General features: G+C 50.6%; 1 protein-coding gene across 2 annotated transcripts in view; it reads right to left on the bottom strand.

The window, feature by feature from the left end:
- APBB1 (amyloid beta precursor protein binding family B member 1) overlaps positions 1–23,487 on the bottom strand; it is a 38,366-nt gene that overhangs the window by 5,457 nt on the left and 9,422 nt on the right. The window contains exons 5-8 of one of the 2 annotated variants that reach the window (XM_072133585.1): positions 21,222–21,304; positions 15,944–16,001; positions 14,541–14,666; positions 11,485–11,612 (exon numbers count right to left, since the gene is read on the bottom strand). In XM_072133585.1, the coding sequence (XP_071989686.1) occupies positions 11,485–11,612; positions 14,541–14,666; positions 15,944–16,001; positions 21,222–21,304 (395 nt within the window). The remainder of the gene's footprint in view (positions 1–11,484; positions 11,613–14,540; positions 14,667–15,943; positions 16,002–21,221; positions 21,305–23,487) is intronic. The other variant, XM_072133586.1, reaches the window with a different exon arrangement.

Genomic DNA, 23,487 nt, shown 5'->3' with positions numbered 1-23,487 from the left:
ATCATCATCATCACCGCAGCATCACATACACCCCCTGCCATCATACACTACCCTGCATACCATCATCATCATCATCACCGCAGCATCACATACACCCCCTGCCATCTTACACTACCCCACATACCATCATCATCATCACCGCAGCATCACATACACCCCCTGCCATCATACACTACCCCACATACCATCATCATCATCACCGCAGCATCACATACACCCCCTGCCATCATACACTACCCCACATACCATCATCATCACCGCAGCATCACATACACCCCCTGCCATCATACACTACCCCACATACCATCATCATCATCACCGCAGCATCACATACACCCCCTGCCATCATACACTACCCTGCATACCATCATCATCATCATCACCGCAGCATCACATACACCCCCTGCCATCATACACTACCCCACATACCATCATCATCATCACCGCAGCATTACATACACCCCCTGCCATCATACACTACCCTGCATACCATCATCACATACACCCCCTGCCATCATACACTACCCCACATACCATCATCATCATCACCGCAGCATCACATACACCCCCTGCCATCATACACTACCCCACATACCATCATCATCATCACCGCAGCATCACATACACCCCCTGCCATCATACACTACCCTGCATACCATCATCACATACACCCCCTGCCATCATACACTACCCCACATACCATCATCATCATCACCGCAGCATCACATACACCCCCTGCCATCATACACTACCCCACATACCATCATCATCATCACCGCAGCATCACATACACCCCCTGCCATCATACACTACCCCACATACCATCATCATCACCGCAGCATCACATACACCCCCTGCCATCATACACTACCCCACATACCATCATCACATACACCCCCTGCCATCATACACTACCCCACATACCATCATCATCATCACCGCAGCATCACATACACCCCCTGCCATCATACACTACCCCACATACCATCATCATCACCGCAGCATCACATACACCCCCTGCCATCATACACTACCCCACATACCATCATCATCATCACCGCAGCATCACATACACCCCCTGCCATCATACACTACCCTGCATACCATCATCATCATCACCGCAGCATCACATACACCCCCTGCCATCATACACTACCCCACATACCATCATCACATACACCCCCTGCCATCATACACTACCCCACATACCATCATCATCATCATCACCGCAGCATCACATACACCCCCTGCCATCATACACTACCCCACATACCATCATCATCATCACCGCAGCATCACATACACCCCCTGCCATCATACACTACCCCACATACCATCATCACATACACCCCCTGCCATCATACACTACCCCACATACCATCATCATCATCATCACCGCAGCATCACATACACCCCCTGCCATCATACACTACCCTGCATACCATCATCATCACTGCAGCATCACATACACCCCCTGCCATCATACACTACCCTGCATACCATCATAATCACCGCAGCATCACATACACCCCCTGCCATCATACACTACCCCACATACCATCATCATCATCACCGCAGCATCACATACACCCCCTGCCATCATACACTACCCCACATACCATCATCATCACCGCAGCATCACATACACCCCCTGCCATCATACACTACCCCACATACCATCATCATCATCACCGCAGCATCACATACCCCCCTGCAATCATACACTACCCCACATACCAGCATCATCATCATCACCGCAGCATCACATACACCCCCTGCCATCATACACTACCCCACATACCATCATCATCATCACCGCAGCATCACATACACCCCCTGCCATCATACACTACCCCACATACCATCATCACATACACCCCCTGCCATCATACACTACCCCACATACCATCATCATCACCGCAGCATCACATACACCCCCTGCCATCATACACTACCCCACATACCATCATCATCATCACCGCAGCATCACATACACCCCCTGCCATCATACACTACCCTGCATACCATCATCATCATTATCACCGCAGCATCACATACACCCCCTGCCATCATACACTACCCCACATACCATCATCACATACACCCCCTGCCATCATACACTACCCCACATACCATCATCATCATCATCACCGCAGCATCACATACACCCCCTGCCATCATACACTACCCCACATACCATCATCACATACACCCCCTGCCATCATACACTACCCCACATACCATCATCATCATTATCACCGCAGCATCACATACACCCCCTGCCATCATACACTACCCCACATACCATCATCACATACACCCCCTGCCATCATACACTACCCCACATACCATCATCATCATCATCACCGCAGCATCACATACACCCCCTGCCATCATACACTACCCCACATACCATCATCATCATCACCGCAGCATCACATACACCCCCTGCCATCATACACTACCCTGCATACCATCATCATCACTGCAGCATCACATACACCCCCTGCCATCATACACTACCCCACATACCATCATCATCATCACCGCAGCATCACATACACCCCCTGCCATCATACACTACCCTGCATACCATCATCACATACACCCCCTGCCATCATACACTACCCCACATACCATCATCATCATCATCATCACCGCAGCATCACATACACCCCCTGCCATCATACACTACCCCACATACCATCATCATCATCACCGCAGCATCACATACACCCCCTGCCATCATACACTACCCTGCATACCATCATCACATACACCCCCTGCCATCATACACTACCCTGCATACCATCATCACATACACCCCCTGCCATCATACACTACCCCACATACCATCATCATCATCATCATCACCGCAGCATCACATACACCCCCTGCCATCATACACTACCCTGCATACCATCATCACATACACCCCCTGCCATTATACACTACCCCACATACCATCATCATCATCATCATCACCGCAGCATCACATACACCCCCTGCCATCATACACTACCCCACATACCATCATCATCACTGCAGCATCACATACACCCCCTGCCATCATACACTACCCTGCATACCATCATCACATACACCCCCTGCCATCATACACTACCCCACATACCATCATCATCATCACCGCAGCATCACATACACCCCCTGCCATCATACACTACCCCACATACCATCATCATCATCATCACCGCAGCATCACATACACCCCCTGCCATCATACACTACCCTGCATACCATCATCATCACCGCAGCATCACATACACCCCCTGCCATCATACACTACCCCACATACCATCATCATCATCACCGCAGCATCACATACACCCCCTGCCATCATACACTACCCTGCATACCATCATCATCACCGCAGCATCACATACACCCCCTGCCATCATACACTACCCTGCATACCATCATCATCATCATCACCGCAGCATCACATACACCCCCTGCCATCATACACTACCCTGCATACCATCATCATCATCACCGCAGCATCACATACACCCCCTGCCATCATACACTACCCCACATACCATCATCATCATCATCACCGCAGCATCACATACACCCCCTGCCATCATACACTACCCTGCATACCATCATCATCACTGCAGCATCACATACACCCCCTGCCATCATACACTACCCTGCATACCATCATCATCATCATCACCGCAGCATCACATACACCCCCTGCCATCATACACTACCCCACATACCATCATCACATACACCCCCTGCCATCATACACTACCCCACATACCATCATCACATACACCCCCTGCCATCATACACTACCCCACATACCATCATCATCATCACTGCAGCATCACATACACCCCCTGCCATCATACACTACCCCACATACCATCATCATCATCACCGCAGCATCACATACACCCCCTGCCATCATACACTACCCTGCATACCATCATCATCACCGCAGCATCACATACACCCCCTGCCATCATACACTACCCCACATACCATCATCATCATCACCGCAGCATCACATACACCCCCTGCCATCATACACTACCCCACATACCATCATCATCATCACCGCAGCATCACATACACCCGCTGCCATCATACACTACCCCACATACCATCATCATCACCGCAGCATCACATACACCCCCTGCCATCATACACTACCCCACATACCACCATCACATACACCCCCTGCCATCATACACTACCCCACATACCATCATCACATACACCCCCTGCCATCATACACTACCCCACATACCATCATCACATACACCCCCTGCCATCATACACTACCCCACATACCATCATCATCATCACCGCAGCATCACATACACCCCCTGCCATCATACACTACCCCACATACCATCATCACATACACCCCCTGCCATCATACACTACCCCACATACCATCATCACATACACCCCCTGCCATCATACACTACCCCACATACCATCATCATCATCACCGCGGCATCACATACACCCCCTGCCATCATACACTACCCCACATACCATCATCATCATCATCACCGCAGCATCACATACACCCCCTGCCATCATACACTACCCCACATACCATCATCATCACTGCAGCATCACATACACCCCCTGCCATCATACACTACCCTGCATACCATCATCATCACCGCAGCATCACATACACCCCCTGCCATCATACACTACCCCACATACCATCATCATCATCACCGCAGCATCACATAAACCCCCTGCCATCATACACTACCCTGCATACCATCATCACATACACCCCCTGCCATCATACACTACCCTGCATACCATCATCATCACTGCAGCATCACATACACCCCCTGCCATCATACACTACCCCACATACCATCATCATCATCACCGCAGCATCACATACACCCCCTGCCATCATACACTACCCCACATACCATCATCATCATCACCGCAGCATCACATACACCCCCTGCCATCATACACTACCCTGCATACCATCATCATCATCACCGCAGCATCACATACACCCCCTGCCATCATACACTACCCCACATACCATCATCATCATCACCGCAGCATCACATACACCCCCTGCCATCATACACTACCCTGCATACCATCATCACATACACCCCCTGCCATCATACACTACCCCACATACCATCATCACATACACCCCCTGCCATCATACACTACCCCACATACCATCATCACATACACCCCCTGCCATCATACACTACCCCACATACCATCATCATCATCATCATCACCGCAGCATCACATACACCCCCTGCCATCATACACTACCCTGCATACCATCATCACATACACCCCCTGCCATCATACACTACCCCACATACCATCATCATCATCATCATCACCGCAGCATCACATACACCCCCTGCCATCATACACTACCCTGCATACCATCATCACATACACCCCCTGCCATTATACACTACCCCACATACCATCATCACATACACCCCCTGCCATCATACACTACCCCACATACCATCATCACATACACCCCCTGCCATCATACACTACCCCACATACCATCATCATCATCATCATCACCGCAGCATCACATACACCCCCTGCCATCATACACTACCCTGCATACCATCATCACATACACCCCCTGCCATCATACACTACCCCACATACCATCATCATCATCATCATCACCGCAGCATCACATACACCCCCTGCCATCATACACTACCCTGCATACCATCATCACATACACCCCCTGCCATTATACACTACCCCACATACCATCATCACATACACCCCCTGCCATCATACACTACCCCACATACCATCATCATCACCGCAGCATCACATACACCCCCTGCCATCATACACTACCCTGCATACCATCATCATCATCACCGCAGCATCACATACACCCCCTGCCATCATACACTACCCCACATACCATCATCATCATCACCGCAGCATCACATACACCCCCTGCCATCATACACTACCCCACATACCATCATCATCATCACCGCAGCATCACATACACCCCCTGCCATCATACACTACCCCACATACCATCATCATCATCATCACCGCAGCATCACATACACCCCCTGCCATCATACACTACCCTGCATACCATCATCATCACTGCAGCATCACATACACCCCCTGCCATCATACACTACCCTGCATACCATCATCACATACACCCCCTGCCATCATACACTACCCTGCATACCATCATCATCACTGCAGCATCACATACACCCCCTGCCATCATACACTACCCCACATACCATCATCATCATCACCGCAGCATCACATACACCCCCTGCCATCATACACTACCCTGCATACCATCATCATCATCACTGCAGCATCACATACACCCCCTGCCATCATACACTACCCCACATACCATCATCATCATCACCGCAGCATCACATACACCCCCTGCCATCATACACTACCCTGCATACCATCATCATCACTGCAGCATCACATACACCCCCTGCCATCATACACTACCCCACATACCATCATCATCATCACCGCAGCATCACATACACCCCCTGCCATCATACACTACCCTGCATACCATCATCACATACACCCCCTGCCATTATACACTACCCCACATACCATCATCACATACACCCCCTGCCATCATACACTACCCCACATACCATCATCACATACACCCCCTGCCATCATACACTACCCCACATACCATCATCATCATCATCATCACCGCAGCATCACATACACCCCCTGCCATCATACACTACCCTGCATACCATCATCACATACACCCCCTGCCATCATACACTACCCCACATACCATCATCATCATCATCATCACCGCAGCATCACATACACCCCCTGCCATCATACACTACCCTGCATACCATCATCACATACACCCCCTGCCATTATACACTACCCCACATACCATCATCACATACACCCCCTGCCATCATACACTACCCCACATACCATCATCATCACCGCAGCATCACATACACCCCCTGCCATCATACACTACCCTGCATACCATCATCATCATCACCGCAGCATCACATACACCCCCTGCCATCATACACTACCCCACATACCATCATCATCATCACCGCAGCATCACATACACCCCCTGCCATCATACACTACCCCACATACCATCATCATCATCACCGCAGCATCACATACACCCCCTGCCATCATACACTACCCCACATACCATCATCATCATCATCACCGCAGCATCACATACACCCCCTGCCATCATACACTACCCTGCATACCATCATCATCACTGCAGCATCACATACACCCCCTGCCATCATACACTACCCCACATACCATCATCATCATCACCGCAGCATCACATACACCCCCTGCCATCATACACTACCCTGCATACCATCATCATCATCACTGCAGCATCACATACACCCCCTGCCATCATACACTACCCCACATACCATCATCATCATCACTGCAGCATCACATACACCCCCTGCCATCATACACTACCCTGCATACCATCATCATCATCATCACCGCAGCATCACATACACCCCCTGCCATCATACACTACCCTGCATACCATCATCATCACTGCAGCATCACATACACCCCCTGCCATCATACACTACCCCACATACCATCATCATCATCACCACATCATCACATACACCCCCTGCCATCATACACTACCCCACATACCATCATCATCATCACCGCAGCATCACATACACCCCCTGCCATCATACACTACCCTGCATACCATCATCATCACTGCAGCATCACATACACCCCCTGCCATCATACACTACCCTGCATACCATCATCATCACCGCAGCATCACATACACCCCCTGCCATCATACACTACCCCACATACCATCATCATCATCACCGCAGCATCACATACACCCCCTGCCATCATACACTACCCTGCATACCATCATCATCATCACCGCAGCATCACATACACCCCCTGCCATCATACACTACCCTGCATACCATCATCATCACCGCAGCATCACATACACCCCCTGCCATCATACACTACCCCACATACCATCATCATCATCACCGCAGCATCACATACACCCCCTGCCATCATACACTACCCCACATACCATCATCATCATCACCGCAGCATCACATACACCCCCTGCCATCATACACTACCCTGCATACCATCATCATCACCGCAGCATCACATACACCCCCTGCCATCATACACTACCCCACATACCATCATCATCATCACCGCAGCATCACATACACCCCCTGCCATCATACACTACCCTGCATACCATCATCATCATCACCGCAGCATCACATACACCCCCTGCCATCATACACTACCCCACATACCATCATCATCACCGCAGCATCACATACACCCCCTGCCATCATACACTACCCCACATACCATCATCACATACACCCCCTGCCATCATACACTACCCTGCATACCATCATCATCACCGCAGCATCACATACACCCCCTGCCATCATACACTACCCCACATACCATCATCATCATCACCGCAGCATCACATACACCCCCTGCCATCATACACTACCCCACATACCATCATCATCATCACCGCAGCATCACATACACCCCCTGCCATCATACACTACCCTGCATACCATCATCATCACCGCAGCATCACATACACCCCCTGCCATCATACACTACCCCACATACCATCATCATCATCACCGCAGCATCACATACACCCCCTGCCATCATACACTACCCTGCATACCATCATCATCACCGCAGCATCACATACACCCCCTGCCATCATACACTACCCCACATACCATCATCATCATCACCGCAGCATCACATACACCCCCTGCCATCATACACTACCCCACATACCATCATCATCATCACCGCAGCATCACATACACCCCCTGCCATCATACACTACCCCACATACCATCATCATCATCACCGCAGCATCACATACACCCCCTGCCATCATACACTACCCCACATACCATCATCATCATCACCGCAGCATCACATACACCCCCTGCCATCATACACTACCCCACATACCATCATCATCATCACCGCAGCATCACATACACCCCCTGCCATCATACACTACCCTGCATACCATCATCATCATCACCGCAGCATCACATACACCCCCTGCCATCATACACTACCCCACATACCATCATCATCATCACCGCAGCATCACATACACCCCCTGCCATCATACACTACCCTGCATACCATCATCATCACTGCAGCATCACATACACCCCCTGCCATCATACACTACCCTGCATACCATCATCATCACCGCAGCATCACATACACCCCCTGCCATCATACACTACCCCACATACCATCATCATCATCATCACCGCAGCATCACATACACCCCCTGCCATCACACACTACCCCACATACCATCATCATCATCATCACCGCAGCATCACATACACCCCCTGCCATCACACACTACCCTGCATACCATCATCATCACCGCAGCATCACATACACCCCCTGCCATCATACACTACCCTGCATACCATCATCATCATCACCGCAGCATCACATACACCCCCTGCCATCATACACTACCCCACATACCATCATCATCATCACCGCAGCATCACATACACCCCCTGCCATCATACACTACCCCACATACCATCATCATCACCGCAGCATCACATACACCCCCTGCCATCATACACTACCCTGCATACCATCATCATCATCATCACCGCAGCATCACATACACCCCCTGCCATCATACACTACCCCACATACCATCATCACATACACCCCCTGCCATCATACACTACCCCACATACCATCATCACATACACCCCCTGCCATCATACACTACCCCACATACCATCATCACATACACCCCCTGCCATCATACACTACCCCACATACCATCATCATCATCACCGCAGCATCACATACACCCCCTGCCATCATACACTACCCCACATACCATCATCACATACACCCCCTGCCATCATACACTACCCCACATACCATCATCATCATCATCATCATCACCGCAGCATCACATACACCCCCTGCCATCATACACTACCCTGCATACCATCATCACATACACCCCCTGCCATCATACACTACCCCACATACCATCATCACATACACCCCCTGCCATCATACACTACCCCACATACCATCATCACATACACCCCCTGCCATCATACACTACCCCACATACCATCATCACCGCAGCATCACATACACCCCCTGCCATCATACACTACCCCACATACCATCATCATCATCATCACTGCAGCATCACATACACCCCCTGCCATCATACACTACCCCACATACCATCATCATCATCATCACTGCAGCATCACATACACCCCCTGCCATCATACACTACCCTGCATACCATCATCATCATCACCGCAGCATCACATACACCCCCTGCCATCATACACTACCCCACATACCATCATCATCATCATCACTGCAGCATCACATACACCCCCTGCCATCATACACTACCCTGCATACCATCATCATCACCGCAGCATCACATACACCCCCTGCCATCATACACTACCCTGCATACCATCATCATCACCGCAGCATCACATACACCCCCTGCCATCATACACTACCCTGCATACCATCATCATCATCATCACCGCAGCATCACATACACCCCCTGCCATCATACACTACCCTGCATACCATCATCATCACCGCAGCATCACATACACCCCCTGCCATCATACACTACCCCACATACCATCATCACATACACCCCCTGCCATCATACACTACCCCACATACCATCATCACATACACCCCCTGCCATCATACACTACCCCACATACCATCATCACATACACCCCCTGCCATCATACACTACCCCACATACCATCATCACCGCAGCATCACATACACCCCCTGCCATCATACACTACCCTGCATACCATCATCATCATCATCACCGCAGCATCACATACACCCCCTGCCATCATACACTACCCTGCATACCATCATCATCACCGCAGCATCACATACACCCCCTGCCATCATACACTACCCCACATACCATCATCACATACACCCCCTGCCATCATACACTACCCTGCATACCATCATCATCACCGCAGCATCACATACACCCCCTGCCATCATACACTACCCCACATACCATCATCACATACACCCCCTGCCATCATACACTACCCCACATACCATCATCATCATCACCGCAGCATCACATATACCCCATGCCATGAGGAGGAAGAGGAGTCAGACATTATACACTACCCTACATACCATCATCACCCCCGCACTATATATATTGTACCTCTCTCTGTATCCATCAGCAGCAGAAAAGAGAAGGAAAAATGTTTAGCAAGCAAAGAGCTGGGAAGTGAAGGGTTAAAGGAAGGGTTAAAGGAAGTATGACCGGGCCCTTACCTGCCATCATCGCGGCCCACACCCCACACACGGATGCTGACAATGGGCTGTGAGTGCAGTAGTGTCTGCCCGGAGGAGTCGTAGAGCTTCAGAGAGTCATCGTCCAACACCAGCAGCATCTCTTTCCCCTGCAAGAGACAAAATTTATCAGATGGAACAGAGACCCCGAGCTGCCACCGGGTGACCAGGACAGAGGGGGCAGAGATTCCGAGCTGCCACCGGGTGACCAGGACAGAGGGGGCAGAGAGCCCGAGCTGTCACCAGGTGACCAGGACAGAGGGGGCAGAGAGCCCGAGCTGTCACCAAGTGACCAGGACAGAGGGGGCAGAGATCCCAAGCTGTCACCAAGTGACCAGGACAGAGGGGGCAGAGAGCCTGAGCTTCCATCAGATGACCAGGACAGAGGGGGCAGAGAGCCTGAGCTGCCACCAGGTGACCAGGACAGAGGGGGCAGAGAGCCTGAGCTGCCACCAGGTGAACAGGACAGAGGGGGCAGAGAGCCCGAGCTGCCACCGGGTGACCAGGACAGAGGGGGCAGAGAGCCCGAGCTGTCACCAGGTGACAAGGACAGAGGGGGCAGAGAGCCTGAGCTGTCACCAAGTGACCAGGACAGAGGGGGCAGAGATCCCGAGCTGCCACCGGGTGACCAGGACAGAGGGGGCAGAGAGCCTGAGCTGCCACCGGGTGACCAGGACAGAGGGGGCAGAGAGCCTGAGCTGCCACCAGGTGAACAGGACAGAGGGGACAGAGAGCCCGAGCTGTCACCAAGAGACCAGGATAGAGACCAGGGGATAGAGAGCCTGAGCTGTCACCGGGAGACCAGGACAGAGGGGGCAGAGAGCCTGAGCTGTCACCGGGAGACCAGGACAGAGGGGGCAGAGAGCCCGAGCTGTCACCGGGAGACCAGGACAGAGGGGGTAGAGTGTAAGCTGCCATCAGGTGTCCAAGACAGAAGGGGTAAAGAGCCTGACCTGCGATCAGGTGTCCAGGACAGAGGGGGTAGAGAGCGTGACCTTGATTCAGGTGTCCAGGATTGAAGGGACAGAGAGCCTGAGCTGCCACCGGGTGACCAGGACCGGGGGGGGTGGGGGGGCAGAGAGCCTTAGCTGCCATCAAGTGACCAGAACAGAGCCGACAGAGAGCCTGAGCTTCTGCTGGGTGACCTGGAGAGAGGGGGCAGAAAGCCAGAGCTGCCACGGGGTGACCAAGACAGATGGGGCAGAGCATCGAGCTGCCCCATCTATGACCAGGATAGAGAGCCCAAACTGCTATCGGGTGACCAAGAGAGAAGGAACAAAGAGCCTGAGCTTCCATCAGATGACCAGGACAGAGGGGACAGAGAGCCTGAGCTTCCATCAGATGACCAGGACAGAGGGGGCAGAGAGCCTGAGTTTCCATCAGATGACCAGAACAGAGGGGCAGAGAGCCTGAGTTTCCATCAGATGACCAGGACAGAGGGGGCAGAGAGCCTAAGCTTCCATCAGATGTCCAGGACAGAGGGGGCAGAGAGCCTGAGTTTCCATCAGATGACCAGGACAGAGGGGGCAGAGAGCCTGAGCTGCCACTGGGTGACCAGGAGAGAGGGGGCAGAAAGCCAGAGCTGCCACTGGGTGACCAGGAGAGAGGGGGCAGAAAGCCAGAGCTGCCACTGGGTGACCAGGAGAGAGGGGGCAGAAAGCCAGAGCTGCCACTGGGTGACCAGGAGAGAGGGGGCAGAAAGCCAGAGCTGCCACTGGGTGACCAGGAGAGAGGGGGCAGAAAGCCAGAGCTGCCATGGGGTGACCAAGACAGATTGGGCAGAGCACCGAGCTGCCACTCCATGACCGCGATAGAGAGCCCAAGCTGCCATCGGGTGACCAGGAGAGAAGGAGCAAAGAGCCTTAGCTTCCATCAGATGACCAGGACAGAGGGGGCAGAGAGCCTGAGCTGCCATCAGATGACCAGGACAGAGGGGGCAGAGAGCCTGAGCTTCCATCAGATGACCTGGACAGAGGGGGCAGAGAGCCTGAGCTGCCACCAGATGACCAGGACAGAGGGGACAGAGAGCCTGAGCTTCCATCAGATGACCAGGACAGAGGGGACAGAGAGCCTGAGCTTCCATCAGATGACCAGGACAGAGGGGGCAGAGAGCCTGAGTTTCCATCAGATGACCAGAACAGAGGGGACAGAGAGCCTGAGCTTCCATCAGATGACCAGGACAGAGGGGACAGAGAGCCTGAGCTTCCATCAGATGACCAGGACAGAGGGGCAGAGAGCCTGAGCTTCCATCAGATGACCAGGACAGAGGGGACAGAGAGCCTGAGCTTCCATCAGATGACCAGGACAGAGGGGGCAGAGAGCCTGAGCTTCCATCAGATGACCAGGACAGAGGGGGCAGAGAGCCTGAGTTTCCATCAGATGACCAGCACAGAGGGGACAGAGAGCCTGAGCTTCATCAGATGACCAGGACAGAGGGGGCAGAGAGCCTGACCTTCCATCAGACGACCAGAACAGAGGGGACAGAGAGGCTGAGCTTCCATCAGATGACCAGGACAGAGGGGGCAGAGAGCCTGAGCTTCCATCAGATGACCAGGACAGAGGGGGCAGAGAGCCTGAGCTTCCATCAGATGACCAGGACAGAGGGGGCAGAGAGCCTGAGCTTCCATCAGATGACCAGGAAAGAGGGGGAAGAGACCCTGAGCTGCCATTGGGTGACAACAAGAGAGGGCAAAAAGCCAGAGCTGCCACAGGGTGAACAGAACAAAGCGGGCAGAGAGCCTAAGCTGCCACCGGTGTCCAAGAAAGAGGCAGCAGAGACCATGCGCTACCTACATGTGTACAGTACAGAGGGGCATAGAACATGAGCTGCCACTGGGTGTACAGGAAAGGGAGGGCAGATACCCTGAGCTGCTACCAGGTGACCAAGATAGAATAAACAGAGAACCCGAAATGCCACCTGGTGTACAGGACAGTGGGGGCTGAGACCAGGAGCTGCGCCAGCGGTACAGCACAAAGAATGCGGAGTACAGTCATAAGGTCCTGTTAAATGGGAGGGGGGAGGCGGGAGGGGCACCTACCTGTGTCAGACTCTGGTTATGTAGAGACAGTTGTCGGATGCAGCTGTTCACCGCTATGCTGCTCCTCCCTGGAGCCAGGTCCTCCTCCGTCATCTCGACCCAACCCAGAGAACAAACGGGGAACTTCTGCAAGACATCATGAGAACCCTCAGAGGAGGAAGACCTTCCAACGGAACATCACATGGCAGAGGAAGGAGACTCTTTGTACAGTACACGGCAGAGGAGGGAGACCCCGCCCCCCCCGTACAGTACACGGGAGAGGAGGGAGACCCCCCCCTGTACAGTACACGGCAGAGGAGGGAGACCCCCCCCCCCGTACAGTACACGGCAGAGGAGGGAGACCCCCCCCCCCCCATGTACAGTACACGGCAGAGGAGGGAGACCCCCCCCCCTGTACAGTACACGGCAGAGGAGGGAGACCCCCCCCCTGTACAGTACACGGCAGAGGAGGGAGACCCCCACCCCTGTACAGTACACGGCAGAGGAGGGAGACCCCCCCCCCTGTACAGTACACGGCAGAGGAGGGAGACCCCCCCCCTGTACAGTACACGGCAGAGGAGGGAGACCCCCCCCCCCTGTACAGTACACGGCAGAAGAGGGAGCCCCCCCCCCTGTACAGTACACGGGAGAGGAGGGAGACCCCCCCCCTGTACAGTACACGGCAGAGGAGGGAGACCCCCCCCCCCCCTGTACAGTACACGGCAGAGGAGGGAGACCCCCCCCCCCTGTACAGTACACGGCAGAGGAGGGAGACGACCCCCCCCCCTGTACAGTACACGGCAGAGGAGGGAGACCCCCCCCCCCCCTGTACAGTACACGGCAGAGGAGGGAGACCCCCCCCCCTGTACAGTACACGGCAGAGGAGGGAGACCCCCCCCCCCCCTGTACAGTACACAGCAGAGGCGGGAGACCCCCCCCCTGTACAGTACACGGCAGAGGAGGGAGACCCCCCCCTGTACAGTACACGGCAGAGGAGGGAGACCCCCCCTGTACAGTACACGGCAGAGGAGGGAGACCCCCCCCCTGTACAGTACAGGGGAGAGGAGGGAGACCCCCCCCCCCTGTACAGTACACAGCAGAGGAGGGAGACCCCCCCCTGTACAGTACACGGCAAAGGAGGGAGACCCCCCCCCCCTGTACAGTACACGGCAGATGAGGGAGACCCCCCCCCCTCCCCCCCCGTACAGTACACGGCAGAGGAGGGAGACCCCCCCCTGTACAGTACACGGCAGAGGACCAGGACAGTATCACACGCTGTAGAGGAGGGAGACCCCCTGTATCACACACTGTAGGGGAGGGAGACCCCTTGTATCACACACTGTAGAGGAGGGAGACCCCTTGTATCACACACTGTAGAGGAGGGAGACCCCCTGTATCGCACGCTGTGGCGGCGTTGGACTTACCTGCGGCGTGGATTCAGGGATCAGCTGTGGCTCCTTCTCTTGTGATGACGGTAATGAGCTGTGGAGGAAATAGACATCAATCACAAGAAACTATCTGCCCCAAGCCCCTCCCACTACAGGGTGACACTGGGTGTACAGAGTATACAGTAATAGCACAATGCAGGGTGACACCAGGTGTACAGAGTATACAGTACTAGCACAATACAGGGAGACACAGGGTGTACAGAGTATACAGTACTAGCACAATGCAGGGAGACACAGGGTGTACAGAGTATACAGTACTAGCACAATGCAGGGAGACACCGGGTGTACAGAGTATACAGTACTAGCACAATGCAGGGAGACACCGGGTGTACAGAGTATACAGTACTAGCACAATACAGGGAGACACCGGGTGTACAGAGTATACAGTACTAGCACAATACAGGGAGACACCGGATGTACAGAGTATACAGTACTAGCACAATGCAGGGAGACACAGGGTGTACAGAGTATACAGTACTAGCACAATACAGGGTGACACCGGATGTACAGAGTATACAGTACTAGCACAATACAGGGTGACACCGGGTGTACAGAGTATACAGTACTAGCACAATACAGGGTGACACCGGGTGTACAGAGTATACAGTACTAGCACAATGCAGGGTGACACCGGGTGTACAGAGTATACAGTACTAGCACAATACAGGGTGACACCGGGTGTACAGAGTATATAGTACTAGCACAATGCAGGGAGACACAGGGTGTACAGAGTATACAGTACTAGCACAATACAGGGAGACACAGGGTGTACAGAGTATACAGTACTAGCACAATGCAGGGAGACACAGGGTGTACAGAGTATACAGTACTAGCACAATGCAGGGTGACACCGGGTGTATAGAGTATACAGTACTAGCACAATACAGGGAGACACCGGGTGTACAGAGTATACAGTACTAGCACAATACAGGGAGACACCGGGTGTACAGTGTATACAGTACTAGCACAATACAGGGAGACACAGGGTGTACAGAGTATACAGTACTAGCCCAATACAGGGAGACACAGGGTGTACAGAGTATACAGTACTAGCACAATGCAGGGTGACACAGGGTGTACAGAGTATACAGTACTAGCACAATGCAGGGTGACACCGGGTGTACAGAGTATACAGTACTAGCACAATACAGGGAGACACCGGGTGTACAGAGTATACAGTACTAGCACAATACAGGGAGACACCGGGTGTACAGAGTATACAGTACTAGCACAATGCAGGGAGACACTGGGTGTACAGAGTATACAGTACTAGCACAATGCAGGGAGACACAGGATGTACAGAGTATACAGTACTAGCACAATGCAGGGAGACACAGGGTGTACAGAGTATACAGTACTAGCACAATACAGGGAGACACAGGGTGTACAGAGTATACAGTACTAGCACAATACAGGGAGACACAGGGTGTACAGAGTATACAGTACTAGCACAATACAGGGAGACACCGGGTGTACAGAGTATACAGTACTAGCACAATACAGGGTGACACCGGGTGTACAGAGTATACAGTACTAGCACAATACAGGGAGACACAGGGTGTACAGAGTATACAGTACTAGCACAATGCAAGGAGACACCGGGTGTACAGAGTATACAGTACTAGCACAATACAGGGAGACACCGGGTGTACAGTGTATACAGTACTAGCACAATACAGGGAGACACAGGGTGTACAGAGTATACAGTACTAGCACAATGCAGGGAGACACTGGGTGTACAGAGTATACAGTACTAGCACAATGCAGGGAGACACAGGATGTACAGAGTATACAGTACTAGCACAATGCAGGGAGACACAGGGTGTACAGAGTATACAGTACTAGCACAATACAGGGAGACACAGGGTGTACAGAGTATACAGTACTAGCACAATGCAGGGAGACACCGGGTGTACAGAGTATACAGTACTAGCACAATGCAGGGAGACACCGGGTGTACAGAGTATACAGTACTAGCACAATGCAGGGAGACACCGGGTGTACAGAGTATACAGTACTAGCACAATACAGGGAGACACCGGGTGTACAGAATATACAGTACTAGCACAATACAGGGAGACACCGGATGTACAGAGTATACAGTACTAGCACAATGCAGGGAGACACAGGGTGTACAGAGTATACAGTACTAGCACAATACAGGGTGACACCGGATGTACAGAGTATACAGTACTAGCACAATACAGGGTGACACCGGGTGTACAGAGTATACAGTACTAGCACAATGCAGGGAGACACCGGGTGTACAGAGTATACAGTACTAGCACAATGCAGGGAGACACCGGGTGTACAGAGTATACAGTACTAGCACAATACAGGGAGACACCGGGTGTACAGAGTATACAGTACTAGCACAATACAGGGAGACACCGGATGTACAGAGTATACAGTACTAGCACAATGCAGGGAGACACAGGGTGTACAGAGTATACAGTACTAGCACAATACAGGGTGACACCGGATGTACAGAGTATACAGTACTAGCACAATACAGGGTGACACCGGGTGTACAGAGTATACAGTACTAGCACAATGCAGGGTGACACCGGGTGTACAGAGTATACAGTACTAGCACAATACAGGGAGACACCGGGTGTACAGAATATACAGTACTAGCACAATACAGGGAGACACCGGATGTACAGAGTATACAGTACTAGCACAATGCAGGGAGACACAGGGTGTACAGAGTATACAGTACTAGCACAATACAGGGAGACACCGGGTGTACAGAGTATACAGTACTAGCACAATACAGGGTGACACCGGATGTACAGAGTATACAGTACTAGCACAATACAGGGTGACACCGGGTGTACAGAGTATACAGTACTAGAACAATGCAGGGAAACACCGGGTGTACAGAGTATACAGTACTAGCACAATGCAGGGAGACACCGGGTGTACAGAGTATACAGTACTAGCACAATGCAGGGAGACACAGGGTGTACAGAGTATACAGTACTAGCACAATGCAGGGAGACACAGGGTGTACAGAGTATACAGTACTAGCACAATGCAGGGAGACACCGGGTGTACAGAGTATACAGTACTAGCACAATGCAGGGAGACACAGGGTGTACAGAGTATACAGTACTAGCACAATACAGGGAGACACAGGGTGTACAGAGTATACAGTACTAGCACAATGCAGGGAGACACAGGGTGTACAGAGTATACAGTACTAGCACAATACAGGGAGACACCGGGTGTACAGAGTATACAGTACTAGTACAATACAGGGTGACACCGGGTGTACAGAGTATACAGTACTAGCACAATACAGGGAGACACCGGATGTACAGAGTATACAGTACTAGCACAATGCAGGGAGACACAGGGTGTACAGAGTATACAGTACTAGCACAATACAGGGTGACACCGGGTGTACAGAGTATACAGTACTAGAACAATGCAGGGAAACACCGGGTGTACAGAGTATACAGTACTAGCACAATGCAGGGAGACACCGGGTGTACAGAGTATACAGTACTAGCACAATGCAGGGAGACACAGGGTGTACAGAGTATACAGTACTAGCACAATACAGGGAGACACAGGGTGTACAGAGTATACAGTACTAGCACAATGCAGGGAGACACAGGGTGTACAGAGTATACAGTACTAGCACAATACAGGGAGACACCGGGTGTACAGAGTATACAGTACTAGTACAATACAGGGTGACACCGGGTGTACAGAGTATACAGTACTAGCACAATACAGGGAGACACAGGGTGTACAGAGTATACAGTACTAGCACAATGCAGGGAGACACCGGGTGTACAGAGTATACAGTACTAGCACAATGCAGGGAGACACCGGGTGTACAGAGTATACAATACTAGCACAATACAGGGAGACACCGGGTGTACAGAGTATACAGTACTAGCACAATACAGGGAGACACCGGGTGTACAGAGTATACAGTACTAGCACAATACAGGGAGACACCGGATGTACAGAGTATACAGTACTAGCACAATGCAGGGAGACACAGGGTGTACAGAGTATACAGTACTAGCACAATACAGGGAGACACCGGGTGTACAGAGTATACAGTACTAGCACAATACAGGGAGACACCGGGTGTACAGAGTATACAGTACTAGCACAATGCAGGGTGACACCGGGTGTACAGAGTATACAGTACTAGCATAATACAGGGAGACACCGGGTGTACAGAGTATACAGTACTAGCACAATACAGGGAGACACAGGGTGTACAGAGTATACAGTACTAGCCCAATACAGGGAGACACAGGGTGTACAGAGTATACAGTACTAGCACAATACAGGGAGACACCGGATGTACAGAGTATACAGTACTAGCACAATGCAGGGTGACACCGGGTGTACAGAGTATACAGTACTAGCACAATGCAGGGAGACACAGGGTGTACAGAGTATACAGTACTAGCACAATACAGGGAGACACCGGGTGTACAGAGTATACAGTACTAGCACAATACAGGGAGACACCGGGTGTACAGAGTATACAGTACTAGCACAATGCAGGGTGACACCGGGTGTACAGAGTATACAGTACTAGCATAATACAGGGAGACACCGGGTGTACAGAGTATACAGTACTAGCACAATGCAGCGAGAAACAGGGTGTACAGAGTATACAGTACTAGCACAATGCAGGGAGACACCGGGTGTACAGAGTATACAGTACTAGCACAATACAGGGTGACACCGGATGTACAGAGTATACAGTACTAGCACAATGCAGGGTGACACCAGGTGTACAGAGAATACAGTACTAGCATAATACAGGGAGACACCGGGTGTACAGAGTATACAGTACTAGCACAATACAGGGAGACACCGGGTGTACAGAGTATACAGTACTAGCACAATGCAGGGTGACACCAGGTGTACAGAGTATACAGTACTAGCATAATACAGGGAGACACCGGGTGTACAGAGTATACAGTACTAGCACAATACAGGGAGACACCGGATGTACAGAGTATACAGTACTAGCACAATGCAGGGAGACACCGGGTGTACAGAGTATACAGTACTAGCACAATGCAGGGTGACACCGGGTGTACAGAGTATACAGTACTAGCACAATACAGGGAGACACCGGATGTACAGAGTATACAGTACTAGCACAATACAGGGAGACACCGGGTGTACAGAGTATACAGTACTAGCACAATACAGGGTGACACCGGGTGTACAGAGTATACAGTACTAGCACAATGCAGGGCGAGCTCACCTCAGGCTGAGGGTGTTGATGTGTAGGGTGACATCCTGGGGCCGGGGGTGGCCGCTGTCTGATGTCTCCTCCTGTGATATCTCCTGGAGACAGAGAACATGAGCCGTCATCTCCTGGACCAGTATACAGGAGGGTATATACATACATACAGCATACAGGAGGGTATATACATGCATACAGCATACAGGAGGGTATATACATGCATACAGCATACAGGAGGGTATATACATGCATACAGCATACAGGAGGGTATATACATACATACAGCATACAGGAGGGTATATACATACATACAGCATACAGGAGGGTATATACATACATACAGCATACAGGAGGGTATATACATGCATACAGGAGGGTATATACATGCATACAGCATACAGGAGGGTATATACACGCATACAGCATACAGGAGGGTATATACACACAGACAGCATACAGGAGGGTATATACACACAGACAGCATACAGGAGGGTATATACACACATACAGCATACAGGAGGGTATATACACACATACAGCATACAGGAGGGTATATACATACAGCATACAGGAGGGTATATACATACATACATACATACAGGAGGGTATATACATACATACATACATACATACAGGAGGGTATATACATACATACATACATACAGGAGGGTATATACATACATACATACATACATACAGGAGGGTATATACATACATACATACATACATACAGGAGGGTATATACATACATACATACATACAGGAGGGTATATACATACATACATACATACAGGAGGGTATATACATACATACATACATACAGGAGGGTATATACATACATACAGCATACAGGAGGGTATATACATACATACAGCATACAGGAGGGTATATACATACATACAGCATACAGGAGGGTATATACATACATACAGCATACAGGAGGGTATATACATACATACAGCATACAGGAGGGTATATACATACATACAGTATACAGGAGGGTATATACATACAGTATACAGGAGGGTATATACATACATACAGGAGGGTATGTACATACAGTATACAGGAGGGTATATACATACAGTATACAGGAGGGTATATACATACAGTATACATGAGGGTATGTACATACAGTATACAGGAGGGTATATACATACAGTATACAGGAGGGTATATACATATATACAGTATACAGGAGGGTATATACATATAGTATACAGGAGGGTATATACATACAGTATACAGGAGGGTATATACATACAGTATACAGGAGGGTATATAGATACAGTATACAGGAGGGTATATACATACAGTATACAGGAGGGTATATACATACATACAGGAGGGTATATAGATACAGTATACAGGAGGGTATATAGATACAGTATACAGGAGGGTATATACATACAGGAGGGTATATACATACAGTATACAGGAGGGTATATACATACAGTATACAGGAGGGTATATACATACAGCATACAGGAGGGTATATACATACATACAGGAGGGTATATACATACAGTATACAGGAGGGTATATACATACAGTATACAGGAGGGTATATACATACATACATACAGGAGGGTATATACATACATACAGGAGGGTATGTACATACAGTATACAGGAGGGTATATACATACAGTATACAGGAGGGTATATACATACATACAGTATACAGGAGGGTATATACATACAGTATACAGGAGGGTATATACATACAGTATACAGGAGGGTATATACATACATACAGTATACAGGAGGGTATATACATACATACAGTATACAGGAGGGTATATAGATACATACAGGAGGGTATATAGATACATACAGGAGGGTATATACATACAGTATACAGGAGGGTATATACATACATACAGGAGGGTATATACATACATACAGGAGGGTATGTACATACAGTATACAGGAGGGTATATACATACAGTATACAGGAGGGTATATACATACAGTATACATGAGGGTATGTACATACAGTATACAGGAGGGTATATACATACAGTATACAGGAGGGTATATACATATATACAGTATACAGGAGGGTATATACATACAGTATACAGGAGGGTATATACATACATACAGTATACAGGAGGGTATATACATACAGTATACAGGAGGGTATATACATACAGTATACAGGAGGGTATATACATACATACAGTATACAGGAGGGTATATAGATACATACAGCATACAGGAGGGTATATACACACATACAGCATACAGGAGGGTATATACATACATACAGCATACAGGA

Source organism: Engystomops pustulosus, chromosome 2 (genome assembly GCF_040894005.1).
Source record: "Engystomops pustulosus chromosome 2, aEngPut4.maternal, whole genome shotgun sequence".
NCBI lineage: Eukaryota > Metazoa > Chordata > Amphibia > Anura > Leptodactylidae > Engystomops > Engystomops pustulosus.
The sequence above is the reverse complement of the archived record's forward strand: the minus strand, read 5'-3'. Positions and strand labels throughout refer to the sequence as shown.